At 41.1% G+C, this 12,733-nt stretch overlaps 1 protein-coding gene across 1 annotated transcript in view; it reads left to right on the top strand.

The window, feature by feature from the left end:
- SH3BGRL2 (SH3 domain binding glutamate rich protein like 2) overlaps positions 1-10,569 on the top strand; it is a 52,392-nt gene extending 41,823 nt beyond the window's left edge. The window contains exons 5-6 of the mRNA XM_071417393.1: positions 4,752-4,832; positions 6,268-10,569. Coding sequence (XP_071273494.1) covers positions 4,752-4,832; positions 6,268-6,282 — 96 coding nt within the window. The 3' untranslated portion in view covers positions 6,283-10,569. The remainder of the gene's footprint in view (positions 1-4,751; positions 4,833-6,267) is intronic.
- Positions 10,570-12,733: the final 2,164 nt, after the last annotated feature.

Here is a 12,733-nt window from a genome sequence, read left to right as displayed (position 1 = left end):
TTTGATCCAATGCCTTCATGTTTCTCCTGTGTTCCTTGCAGCCCAAATAATTATTTATGCTGATCTGCAGTACAGCCAGTTTTAACTTTGGTATGCTGTAAATAGTTTCTCCCAGCAGTGACAGTGTTTATTTAAACAATCCTGAGTATACCTGCTTAACAAAATCCTGAGCCAAATTAATTATGGCAGTGTCTGTAATTACATCACTGCAGTGATCTGGTTTCCAGGAATACATCACACTTAAGGAATACATCACACTTAAGGTGATGTATTCCTTAAGTCTAGTGATCATCACAGCTGGGATACAGCTGATGCTGTGCCAGCTTGAGCTTTGTGAAGTTGGGCATTGCTGTTGAGAGAAGAACCTACCCTGGAAGTGGGATTTCTAAAGAGGAGAGAATTCCCAAGGACCAGTGGTTTTCCTACTGGAGTAAATTGCGTAAAACCCACAAGAAGGCCAGAAGAACCTAAGGCATTTGTGTTAGATTTCTTGAATGCTCGTCCAGTGTCTCAAAGACTAAGCTGATGTTAGTTTTCTGTAGCATTTGGGCAGTAGATGGTCTTTGGCATTACTCCATAATGTAGACATTAACAAAGTTCTCCTGTCTTTGATTAATCTGGTTTTAAAGAGGTGCAAAGCAGCTACAGCATCTTTTATTTCCAGGGTAAGCTGCAAAGATCCAAATTTTAGAAACAAAGCTGTGGAAGTGTGAGGCTTGTTTTGTGTTTTCGTTTCTTTTTTTTCCCTTTACCATCATACTTAATCCCTTACCATCACATGGCCTTACTAATTATTGGGGGTTGGAACTAGATGATCTTTGAGGTCCCTTGCAGCCCAAGTAATTTTCTGATTCTATGATCATTTTAAAACTTAGTGTGTGATAGACCTTAAGATTAGCATAAATGGCCTTACATTTGTGAGACTGAAGGTCCCTCAAGCCCAATTTTGTCCCAACAGTGGCCACAAACCTAGGAAAGACCACAAACAAGATATGAAATGGTCAAGTATTTTCCTTGTCTCTAGTTACTTTTCTGAAATAAATGTCACTTTAACGTATTTAGTAATTCTTACTACATTTTTCTTTCATGAACTTGAACCTTCTGGTGGAAACCTTTAGCATCTTCAGTATGGTCTGGAGGTGCATTCCATGTGTCCACTAACACATCTAGTACCAAGCATCCTGCCACCACAGTGAGCTTCACAGCCTTCCTAGCCTTCCTCCCCTTACTCTCTGGGGTAATTTTGGTCCTGAAGATCTTTGCAGCCACAGTTTGTCTTTCTATGCCAGTTTAAAGTCACTCAGCAGGAGCTGGGAGAGCAAAGCACAGCTTTAGGCCCCACAAGGCCAACAAGATTTTGCATGTTTATAGGTGAGCTACAGGCAAGCAGCTCACCTACAGTGGCTTCAGCTTATTTTCAGTAAAGCAAGAGCTTATTAGGTCAGCTAATCCACTCCATAGCAGTTCATTGAGTGCCTTGAATGCTGTTTTAACACCACTGTTGGTGTTAAAACAGAGAGGCTGTGTCCTGCTCAGGTTAAGTGGTGGGTGATGGACCTGCCTCCAACTTTAAGGGTGAGGAACCATGCCTAAAGCAGTCAGCTAGTTGTTACCTTGTTGAAAAGCCCTTTCTGCCTTGAAATAGCTTTTTACTTACCTTCTTTATCCTCCTGTCCCTTCTTTATCACTTTAAACCATCCTGAGATATATTTTTCCTCCTAACTGGCATGTGTCTTTCTTGGTAACATTTCAATCGGTCATGGGATTTATCATCTGTATTTTTGGCTTTTCAACTTCTCCAGAGGGATTGAGTATCTCTGCATTACTGATGATTCATATGCACTGTCTCCATGTCCTACTAGTTTTAGTACTCAGTTTTTAGTCAGTTTTGATCAGCTACTGATGTTGCCAGAATTCTACACTCTAATCAAGTGATTAGCAGCTCTGGAAAGCACCAAGTTCCATAATTTAAAATGCTACAGTCAAAATTGTGTTTGTGCACTTAGTTGCCTTTTGAAGTGGGGCAGTGGGTAGCAGTTTGTTGTACTTGTATATTTTTAGGTAAACTGCTGCTGTCTGAGTGCCTCCCACTGACAATGGGAGCCACTTCCTTCCACAGGGGCAGGACAGCACTGCTCCACTGATCCCAGCAAAGCCACAGCACTCCCTGGATAGAGCTGCTTGGGACAGTGACAAGAGGGTTGTAGTAACTTGCTGCTGGTGGTGAAGCGTGGTGCAGAAAAAGGGAACCACTGCCTTGCCAAAACCAGTGAATGGTGGTGTCCTTCCTCTGTGGGAGGCACAATGTCCACAGAGTTTTCCCAAATTGAGCCCATTGGGTCACCAGTGAGTTAGGCTCCTGCTTGCGTATGAAAGTCTCATTTTCACTGAGCTTGTGCTGTTTTCCTTCTTCTGCCTCTACATCTACTGCTGGTAGCAGTATGATGTCCTTTATTGAGATTAGAATTTTTATGTCCTTGCCCATGGATTTAGTGTCTTTACACATGGCCCAAATCTGCACAGACTTCCTCTCCTTCTAATGGTAAGATCAAAGGCAGGGTGTTTTTGGAGCATCCTTTATCTCATCTGTGTTACAGGAAAAGCCAGGGATGCCCACTTTGAACTCCTACCACTCATGACACAACCACTGAGTCATTGAGATCATACTTCTCAATAATCTCTTAAGAAACTACTGTGCTAAAGGGATTTCTTAAAATTTTTATAGGACTATTATGCATTTTTGTAACATTTTTTGTTTCACATTTGAATATTTTGAGATCACAGATTGTAATTGCAGGCATCACTAGGAATATTCTCCTATTTAAAATTTACTTCTACTTTGTCTAAAAGCATGATGCTTCTTCTCACCCACTGCCCATGAAAGTAAGTGTCAATAGGATTTAAATACGTTTTGCAATGCAGATATTTCAAAACATCAGGGAGACTGCTTCTGGTGGATAATCTCTTGTGGTTCTTAAATATTCAGGTCTTTTTAAAATTAATCAATCCACTGGGTTTTGTGCTCTTTCAAACATAGACTTAGCTCACTGTTTAACCTTCACAATTTTTTCAGTAAGTGAATCCAGGTTTGTTAATGAGTAAAAATGTGGGAAAAACATACTAATCAGGACCTAATAATTCTGAAAGTAAAATGATAACTAGTACTTTAAGACAGCTTTTTATTATTAAGTATTAAATTACTTTACAGGGGTTAGGTTAAACAGATGGTGTTGGTGGATTAGCTGAGTCTCAGTCATTGTCAGAGCCCCAAGTGCAACCTTTTTTCTTATGATATTATTTTCAGTTTCTGTGTCCTTCTCTGATCTGTTTTTCTTACCAGTTTATTAACAAAGAAAAAAACATGGTCTTACAGGGTGATACTTCTAGAGCTAATTGAAGTACTGGGATTAAGAATCTTCAGGAGAATACCAGCATTTGAAAACGGTGCTGGGAGATGATGACTCACCTGAACAAACACAGAACCTTCCTTGGACAAACTGTTGAGACCAAGAAGTGTCTGGGGTTAGTGAAGACTTGCCCGTGGTACTTAGGAGGGAGAGTGTTCCTGGCAGGGACCCAAAAAGGTGTCTGCCACCACAGCTGCCTGCCTGCAGGTTGGCTGCTGGTAGTTTACAGGGCTCTAATGGGCATCTTCAGGCATTTTAGACCTGCCCTGATGTTAAAGAAAGGGCTGTGGGCTTTACTCATCCACTGCTGCCTTACCTTCAGCTTCAGAGGGTGTGATTCACTTGTCAGTGAGCACCATGGAGCAAATGAAGGTTATTTCTCAGATTGATCACAGGCTGTCTTCTTGTGTGTTGCTTATGTAGCCTGTGTCCCTCATGGGTTTTTATCTGCCTTAGAAGAGTCAGAACAGACCTTTTTAAGGTTTAATATGTCCATGCAGCTTTTGAAGTCTCATTTGTAGAGGTCAAGGGTTTAATAAAACATCCTTCTGCAGAGCTTCAGCATTACTTATTACTCCTCTAGGTATTCAGTGATTACATTGTTCCTTTTTAATCCATGGTGCAGTTGGGAATCCTTTCAGTAATCTTTCAGTTTACATCATGGCTTAGTTGATTTGCCTATTTTACTTGAATTTACTTTCTGGCAATTAATTGTAAATTTTTATTAATTCCTAAGTTAGCATATGCCATGTTTTATGAAGAAAATAACAAAAAGTCATCTTAACAAGGTTTACTCTTTCTATTTATGTCAGCTAATATATCTGAGGACCATTATACACCTGCTGGCCTTTTGGTGTCTTTCACAGGTGCTTTCACATGGGGCAGCCATGGTTGTGGTTTTGGGGAGGCTGAGGCTGTTTGAATAATTATGCAACTGCACAGTATTTCACACACAATATAGCAGTGTGAACTTTGCTGAAATGCTGGTAAAGCATCTCCATCTAGAGCATCATGAAGGTTTTAGGAGAAATTCTGCACTTAAATACCTTTAAAATATACCCACAATAGAGTTTCTTTTGATGCAGGTACTTCTGATGCTTATACTTTCCTGTCAAAGTAGTGAGAGATGTTGAAGTTAGAGAATTTATGTGTTCTTCTTTGCCTCTGTAGTTTGTGATATCATTGCAGTTTAGGTTTTAGGTTTGGGTAGGAGAATAGGGGTAAGTATCAATATTTTTCTGACATTACTACATGTTACTCTATTCTAATACAGGGTGTGGTAATATCAATAAGGAAAATAGGAATACAAATGTTGACTCATTTTTTCTTCTTTTCATTCTCCAGGATTATGATGGCTTTTTTGAATCAAAGGAGAGCAACACTGTATTCTCCTTTCTTGGACTGAAACCTACTTTGGCATCAAAGGTCAGTGTAGTATTGCAGATTTTTCATGGAATTCTTGAGATGTTGAGATTGAATTTTCTTTGATCCCTGTGTGGGTTGGAGCTCTGTGTTTGGATGTATCCCTGCCATGATCCATACCTTGTTCATATCACCCTAGTGCTAATGAAGTAATTGAGATGGTTGTAAGGAAAAGTAAAGCATTTGAAATGAAAACAAGCATGTACATGGGAGTAATTTGGGACAGCAGATAAATTAAGTTTAAAGATGACATTCTCCTTTACGTTATCAATCTAAATTGTAAGCAACTGGCTTAATTATAACAGGAGACAGAACTTAATCACTGGACTTTCTGAAGCCTGGCATAATGGCTCAGCATTTATTCATTAGGCATTAATTAATTTAATGCTGAAATGCTGGAGTAGTCAGAACTTATATTAACTTTTTTGAATTTGGTTTTAGCAAACACATATCTAGAGGTCAGAACACAAAGCCAGGTGATATCTTTCTGTTGAGGGCAGTATAACAGAGGAAATTTTATTGCCATATGGAAGTCTGGACACTTGTTCAAACAGATTGTGTGGTGCACCTTTTGGCAGTAGATCAGACACAGAGGGGAGGATTTTTCTTTCCTTGGATACTGTAGATATAGATGTACTTGGTACTATTACTGTTTCAGGCCTGGGTGGTAGCTCTTGAGTATCTATAGAGCACTTCTTCTGCCAGGAATTCATTTATTCTTGGACCCCTTGAGGGACAGCAGTAGGAAGGAACCTCAGCTGAGAACCACAGAAGCAGGTTGTTTTGGCAGCCCGCCTCACTTTTTAGTTTGAAGAACTTGTCCTAGGAAAAAGATGATGTTCTGACACAATCTGAAATAGCAGCTTCTATGCAGCTCTGTTCCTAGAAAATAAGGTGTTGGAGGCCTGGAGAGGTCTCTCTATAAACTTCCTGCTTCAGTCTGGTGGTACTTCAGAGAGATGCATCCTCAGCTTCTAGGTGGTCTATAGTAGAGGAAATGTATTGTACTTGAATATCTGTACTTGAATATGTGTATAGAGGCTTTGGCCTGGGAGGTCCCAGTTGTCCTTGATGGGCTGCAGCTGTGATGTCCTTAATTGGGCTGCAGCTGTGACCAATGAAGATAACTGGGATAAAAGGGGGCGGGTTAGCCAGGTAGGGAGAGCCTTGGAGGAGCCCTGAACTGAGAGAGAACATGCAGAAGAAGGTGTCTGTGCTGTGAAGATCTGCAGCTGTAAGAATACACCGAGGAGGTATGGACTTTAGAAGTCTGATAACAACAATATGGGACTCTAGAAATAGAACAACAACAGTTGTCTGGGATTAGGGTCACCTTATATGCCAAGGTCACAGGTATAGGAGATGACAATGTATCCATAACATTAATATTATGTCAATAATAATTAATAATACTATTTATTTTTTCTCTTTTCAATAGGAGTCAGAACCCTAGAAAGGCCATATGAAGTACCAACAAGCACATTCCTGAATGAGTGACTATTCTCCAGCACATAACAGCTTCCCTAATGGATCACTGTGATAGAGCAAATGTGTGTCAGTAGTAGTAGTCTGCTTGCCATGAGATGGTGCTCTCCAATAATGTGGAGCTAATAACATGCATATGAAATAGGATTAAGGCTGGGCTACTCATCTGTTGTAAAAATGCTCACTGTTGATGTTTCATTTTTGTCTTTTGATTGCTTTTGTAACTGGCCCTTATATTGTAACAGGCACATGTGTTTGAGAATAAGGAGTGAAAGTGTAGGGCTTGTATTATTCATGGGTATTCTTATACAGTCACATTCCTTACCTTTTTTAATTCCTCCCACTACTGTAGTTCAAATGAATAGTTAAAGTGCTGCTGGTTATTATGGTGTTTGTGCTGGCTCTGATCCAGAAGGTAAAAAGCATCAATCTTGAGCTCTCAGTCTAAGCCAATAACTGCCATATTTTTGCTCTACATTTATTTATTTATTGCGATGTTTATTCTAGATCATGGTTATTTTAAGAGACATGGGCTGCTAATCTTGTTAATGAAGACTTGATTTGTCTAATGATGCACATTGCAACTGACTGTTTAAAACAAGTTGCTATCATGAAGGAGGTGCCAAAGTGAAATATTTTGACATGTTTCCAAATGCAGGTGAAATGTTCAGTAAAATACTTGGTGGAAATACTGGGGAGTCCAGAAGAACTAAAGGGGTCTCATAGCTAATGATAATATGAAGTTATCTCTTAAGTGAGGAAGTCTTAACACCCAAGGTTGGAGCTCTATAGTTGGACTGTCTTAAAATGAAATTTTGCCAAAACTTCAGTTTACCTTCAATAACACACAGCTCCACCACAAGCCACATGAGAGTCCAGGGGGTACTTTGAGAGCCAGGTTTCAGTTCCATGATGGTTAAACACTCCACCATGGTCCAAGAGCATGCCTAACTTGCCTAGCTGTTGTCCTGGTTTTATATCCCCAGATGTGGTGATGTGGAGGTGCCTCGAAGACAGTGAGAAAGCTGAGTGTGTGCTTTGCCAAATGAGGCCAGAGAGGTTGTTCAGCTGAGGAATAAGTAAAGGGAATGGAGATTATTCCAGTGGGACTGCACTGATGCACGTAGCAGAACTTAGGCCCATGACTTGCCAATAATTATTACAAAAAGGATTCTAGACAGAAGTAAAATTGCATCATGCATTTTGAATCAAATCTGATACATAAATAACAGCTGTGCTATGATGTGGCTTTTCCTACAGTGATTTCATACTGGCAAGGTAGTGCCACCACAGTGAATGTCCTCGTGTCTTTGGGTAAATGGGAGACAACCACTCTGTAGAAAAGCTACTTTGTAATCACAGCATCACTCAAACTGTGTGGTTTGAAGGAAGCCAGACTTGTAAAAAGTGTCAGAAAACAACACTATCACAACAAAAGCAACACTGTGAAACAAATCACATGTTCTGCTGGCATCAGTAATCATGGCATACCAGACATGTCAGCTGGAAGGGACAGCTGAAGGTCATCTGGTGCAGCACTGTCCAAATCAGGCCAAAGAACCACACTAGCTTGAAACAAATATGGGTTTGTCTAGCAGAGCATTAAGAATATCCAGAGATGAAGATCTCATAACTATCTAGGTAACCTGTGACATTGCTGCAGTGCTTTCCTAGTGAAAACTTTATCTTTTAAAGTCCAGCTTTGACTCCTAGGCTTTAATTTGAGGCTGTTACCTTTGCTGTGTCTTTTTGGCACTCACAATAAAAGATTGGCACCATTCTTTTTTTAACAGCCCTCAAGATAGTTGTAGGCAACCACTGGGTCACCTCTTAGCCTTCTTCTTACCAGACTGAACAAACCTGGCTGCTTAGCTGAGCTAAAGAGCTAGTTGGAGGAAGAGCACACACATATTTGAAGTCTGTAGCTATATTTACTGGTCAAAATCTTTGCCAGAGTACCTTCTCTAGAGGAATCCTGAATGGGCATTGATGTATATACATACATTTTTAAGAATTATGTTGTCTGTGTCAAGGTACTGTGACATTCTTGTAACCAATCCCATATTTTCATGAGACTTGAATTTCACAATAGGAAGGGAATATGACATGAGGTGGAGCTGTACATTGTTAACTTCACCACATTCAATATAACTATTTCTTAAAAGAAGTTAAAATATTTAACTTTGTAAATGAATAGAGATATAAATGTACGTAATTCTGCAGTTGATTACAGAGAAGCCATCCTGGATTTATCATGTACTTGATACATTGTAAACTTTGAGAACTGCCTGAAGTCCCAGGTCTGAAAAATTTACCTAAGTGTGCAAGCATATACACATGAGTAATCCTGGATGAAATCCCAGGCTTACTAATGTAAAAGGAAAAACCACACTGATTTCTCCAGGGATAAAATTAGTTTCACAGAGCTCCTTTTGAATTTTGATAATTGTAGAATAGAAGGCTCTTGTTTAATGGAGAGTTAGTCTTGTTTCAGCTGTTAAGTAAACCTGGCTTATTTCAGAGCATATGTGTGGGCATAGTCAGTTGTATGGAGGACAACACTAGCTCCAAAGATATCCTGCTTGCTTGCATGGATTGGCAGTGTAAGTCCCTTAGAATGTGTGCTTTTGAATTATAAATAGCTAGTTAAAAAAAAAAAAAAGAAGTATATATGTTTGGATGTGAATTTTGTCTGTTGAATGACAGCCTTATTTTTGTAATTAAAGCAAGTAGACTTCTAGTTTGTTACATAAGATGATCAGGAATTTTTTAATCAGTTTTGTAGTAATGAAATGTAGCTATCAGGTAACTGAAAAGGTCTGGGGAATCTAGAGACATTTACTGAAAGAAGTAGGAAATTCTTAATTCCGTTTAAGATTTTGGCATATAGAGTTATGCTTAAGAACCAAATGATCCCAATTTCTAGCTAATACTGATAACTACCCCACTTCTTAAAATGGAGAGCAATGTGAATGAAATTTAATCTTTGTACCTAGCTAAAGTTGCTGTGTGGGCTGGCGTGCACGTGCACATTCACTGTATCAGTGGCTTTGATAGAGGTGTTTTTGTTTGTGCCACACACTACTGGATAGTGCCTTGCCAGAAAAAGGACTGTTTCTGTGGGGTCTTCTTAGATGTGCTTAAACTTTGAACTGAGAAAGGCGTAGTTTCTATATTGCTATTTTTTAATAATACAGTAAATTTATTTTGATGCCAGAGTCAAAAGGCACATGCTTTGTAAGACTGAAACAGTTTTTGATGAGTCTTCTGAACTCTTGATTTTTCCTAGGTGACTTTGTTTTTTTGATTTTCTTCTCCTTTTTGTTGACTGTCTAGAATCAAACTTCCCAAGGGAAGTCAACCTGGAGTAAAGCCCATAAATTCATGTTTACACTTTCTTTAAAATAGTGTCTGATTCTAATGTTTAGCAGCTCAAGTGCTATCACTGAAAGGAAGAGTAGCTGCCAAGCTCTCAGTGGATTTCTTGGTTGTCCCTCCCTGTCCTTTTCCGCCATCAGGCCATTTATTTCAGGTGTCCTATTCAGGCAATACCATGATTCAGAAGTAGGACCCTAAAATTGCCTTGTGGCCCTTCATGGAGTTCAAGAGTGGAGTGATCACCAGGAAAATGCCAAATCTCATTAGTTTTCAGTAACTTATTCACTGATTTCACTACATCTTGGCATGGGCTTTGGGAGGAGGATGGAGTCCCATATGTTCACCCTACACAGAGAGCCCGAGTGCAGAATGGCCCACAGCTTGCTCTGGCACCCTGAGCTGTGGTTCTCACAGGGACCCTTGGCTGGCAGTGGCACGTGTGACACCATGCACCACTGCTTTCCACAGGACTCCAGCTGCATCATGGCCTATGCTTCACCCTCCTGCTCCCTAAGGAATTTGGGAGGGAAAACAGAGAACACCTTCTTGAGAGCAGTCCTTCAGCCAGGGCAGATCCAGCTTACTCCCTTCTTGCTGGTCTTTACCTCTTCCTCATGTGTGTAATCCTGTCCTGTGTAGACCTACCTGTGTGCAAAGCTTCCACTCCCAGCCATCTGTAACATCCCTGTGGGGTCACAAACGTGGTGTTCCCCTTCACAGTGTCAGTGTTCTGTAACTTGGGAGGGGAAGGGAGCATGTTGCATCCTAGGTTGTGTACACGTTATGTATTAAACTCTGTTCGTCTAATAAACTGCAATTCAAAAAAGAAATTTGCACTGTGTTGGATGGGCTAAAATAAACAATGAAAAAATATGAATTTATTCTCACTGTGGCTTGCTGTGGTAGCAGCCTGGTGTTTTGGTTTGGGCAGCCTCTGCAGGTGGAAGCACTGCAGATCTTTTCACCTGGGATGGGTGAACCTGATTCTGTAAGATGTTAATTGGCTTTGAACCCCAGTGGCTGCGTGGGAATTGCAATGTGTCCAGAATACTTGCTGGTTTGGGGTCTCCCCAGATAAATAGTAGTAAAGGGAAAAAGGGATGATGTATTGTCTTCGATTTCTTATACTTGGGTTACCTGGAAATAAAGGGCAGATCCTTTGGGGTGGCTTGGACAGTGGGGACAGGAAGTTTTCACACAATGAAGTTTTGTTCCTAGGGTTAAAACCTTCACTGCTTTTTATGTCTCAAATGACTGCAAGTTCCTGATTTGCCTATCCACTTTACCAATCCAGAGAAGGTAATTTAATACATTTTACCATTTTACCTGTAACCAAAGGTACAGGTTGCATAATTACATTTTTCCCTTGATTCTCAGTGTAGTAAATAATTTTTAATACCTTTTTGTTCCTGTCTAAAACTTGCCCAGTCTATTGTGGTTGCTGCAATGAAAACTCCATTTGTGACTTTTGCTGCACCCTGGAGCAAGGTTCTGAGCCATCTGCTTTAGGCAGTATGCATAAAAGAGGTACAGATGGAATAGGCAAGCCTGAAATGCCTGCAGTGGGATCCTGAGCTGCTGTAGGATCAGTAGCACTGCTCTGAAGTGAGTGGAGCAGTAGTAGCTCAGCTCTTACATCATGGTGGGTAGAAGCAGACAGGTTTTGCTGCGTAGGTGGGCAGGATCTTCTTGATTTGCAGAGGAAGAGATGTTCTGTGTCACCTTGCTGGTGTTGCATCATGGCCTGCACTCTGGGAAAACCAGTGGCACTGCCCTTCCTCCTACCTGGCTGCTGGGGACCACACTGAGAGCAGAAAGCAGGCAAAGGTCACACAGTGTGGCATGCCTTGCTACATGTGGCTGTCATCCTTCTGTGCGTCCCAGCTCTGCCTCTGCTCCCTGTGCCAGGGCAGTGTCAGTGCAAAAAAGGCGCTTGGAAGTCATCACTGTGTTTGCACACATGCACGTGTGTGTGCCAGTCTGTCTGCAGCTCATTCCTACCCCAGGGCAGACAGTCTGGGCTCTTAAATGGTCCTATTGAACTCTCATTTGCTTGATTTGCTTTTCAGGTGCCAGAAGGACTTGCCTAATTCATCCCCTAGACTTCAACCAAGCTGTCACTGCCTTGATGGTCTCATCTGAAGTAGCCTCCTCAGGCTGCATGGTGCAGCACAAACATTTTGGGTACAAGTCCTCTATATGATTTCTTTAAAGGTGATCATTGCATGTAATTCAGTCCCGTGGTAAATTTGGGAAACAGAAAACGACAGATTTAAGGAATTAGCACTTTAAAGAAAAGGTCAGCTGGAGGCTTGAAAAATTGTGTTCAGAAGACAAGAAAGGAATTTTTACATTCTGATTTGGGAACAGGGAGTTGAGAATCAGACACCTTGAGCAAGGTGTGCCAATCTCTAGCTGCTTGGTTTTCCATCCAGTTTAGCTGTCTACATAAATCTGGTTCAGGAGAGGAACCTCCCCCTCCAGGGAAAGCACACACTCCCAGGTCCAGGGGTTCTACCCCCTTCAACCGTGCCACACAGCAACCTGTGCTTATCTTTTCCTTTGTACCTCTTTGGAGATCAAGATCAATTCCACTGCAATCGATGGCTGTCAAGATGTGAAAAATAAAAGCTGAGCCAACATCTCTCTGTGTTTCAGCACCTTCCACAAATAAACCTGGCAGACTGAATTACTCTGCTGGGAACCCAAAAAAAAAAAAAAAAAAGCTAAAAAAATAGCTTGTTTTTTTTGCCTTATTTATTTGGGTGAGGCACTTCTGGTATCAGCAGGATTTTGCCAGCATGTTACTGTGAAGTGCCAGAGTTGAGGGTGTGGAAGACATCTAGCCCCAGATGCCAAGCAAGCAAGAGCCATGACTGCTTTTCTGACTCCCAAAGGGACCAGACCACCACTGCACCTAGGCATGAGGGACTTGTTTCAACAGTGGGTGACTAAAGCAGTGAGGAGCAGATCAGTGCTGGCATGGAGACAAACCTGCAGAAGGTGATCAGGAGCCCAGGGGCAAGGCCAGGCAAATAATA

The sequence above is a fragment of the Agelaius tricolor genome, unplaced genomic scaffold (assembly GCF_023055355.1).
Source record: "Agelaius tricolor isolate 1412-34295 unplaced genomic scaffold, bAgeTri1.0.p SCAF_1, whole genome shotgun sequence".
Taxonomy (NCBI): Eukaryota; Metazoa; Chordata; class Aves; order Passeriformes; family Icteridae; genus Agelaius; species Agelaius tricolor.
Note: the sequence above shows the minus strand (reverse complement) of the source record. Positions and strands in the feature narration are given on the sequence as shown.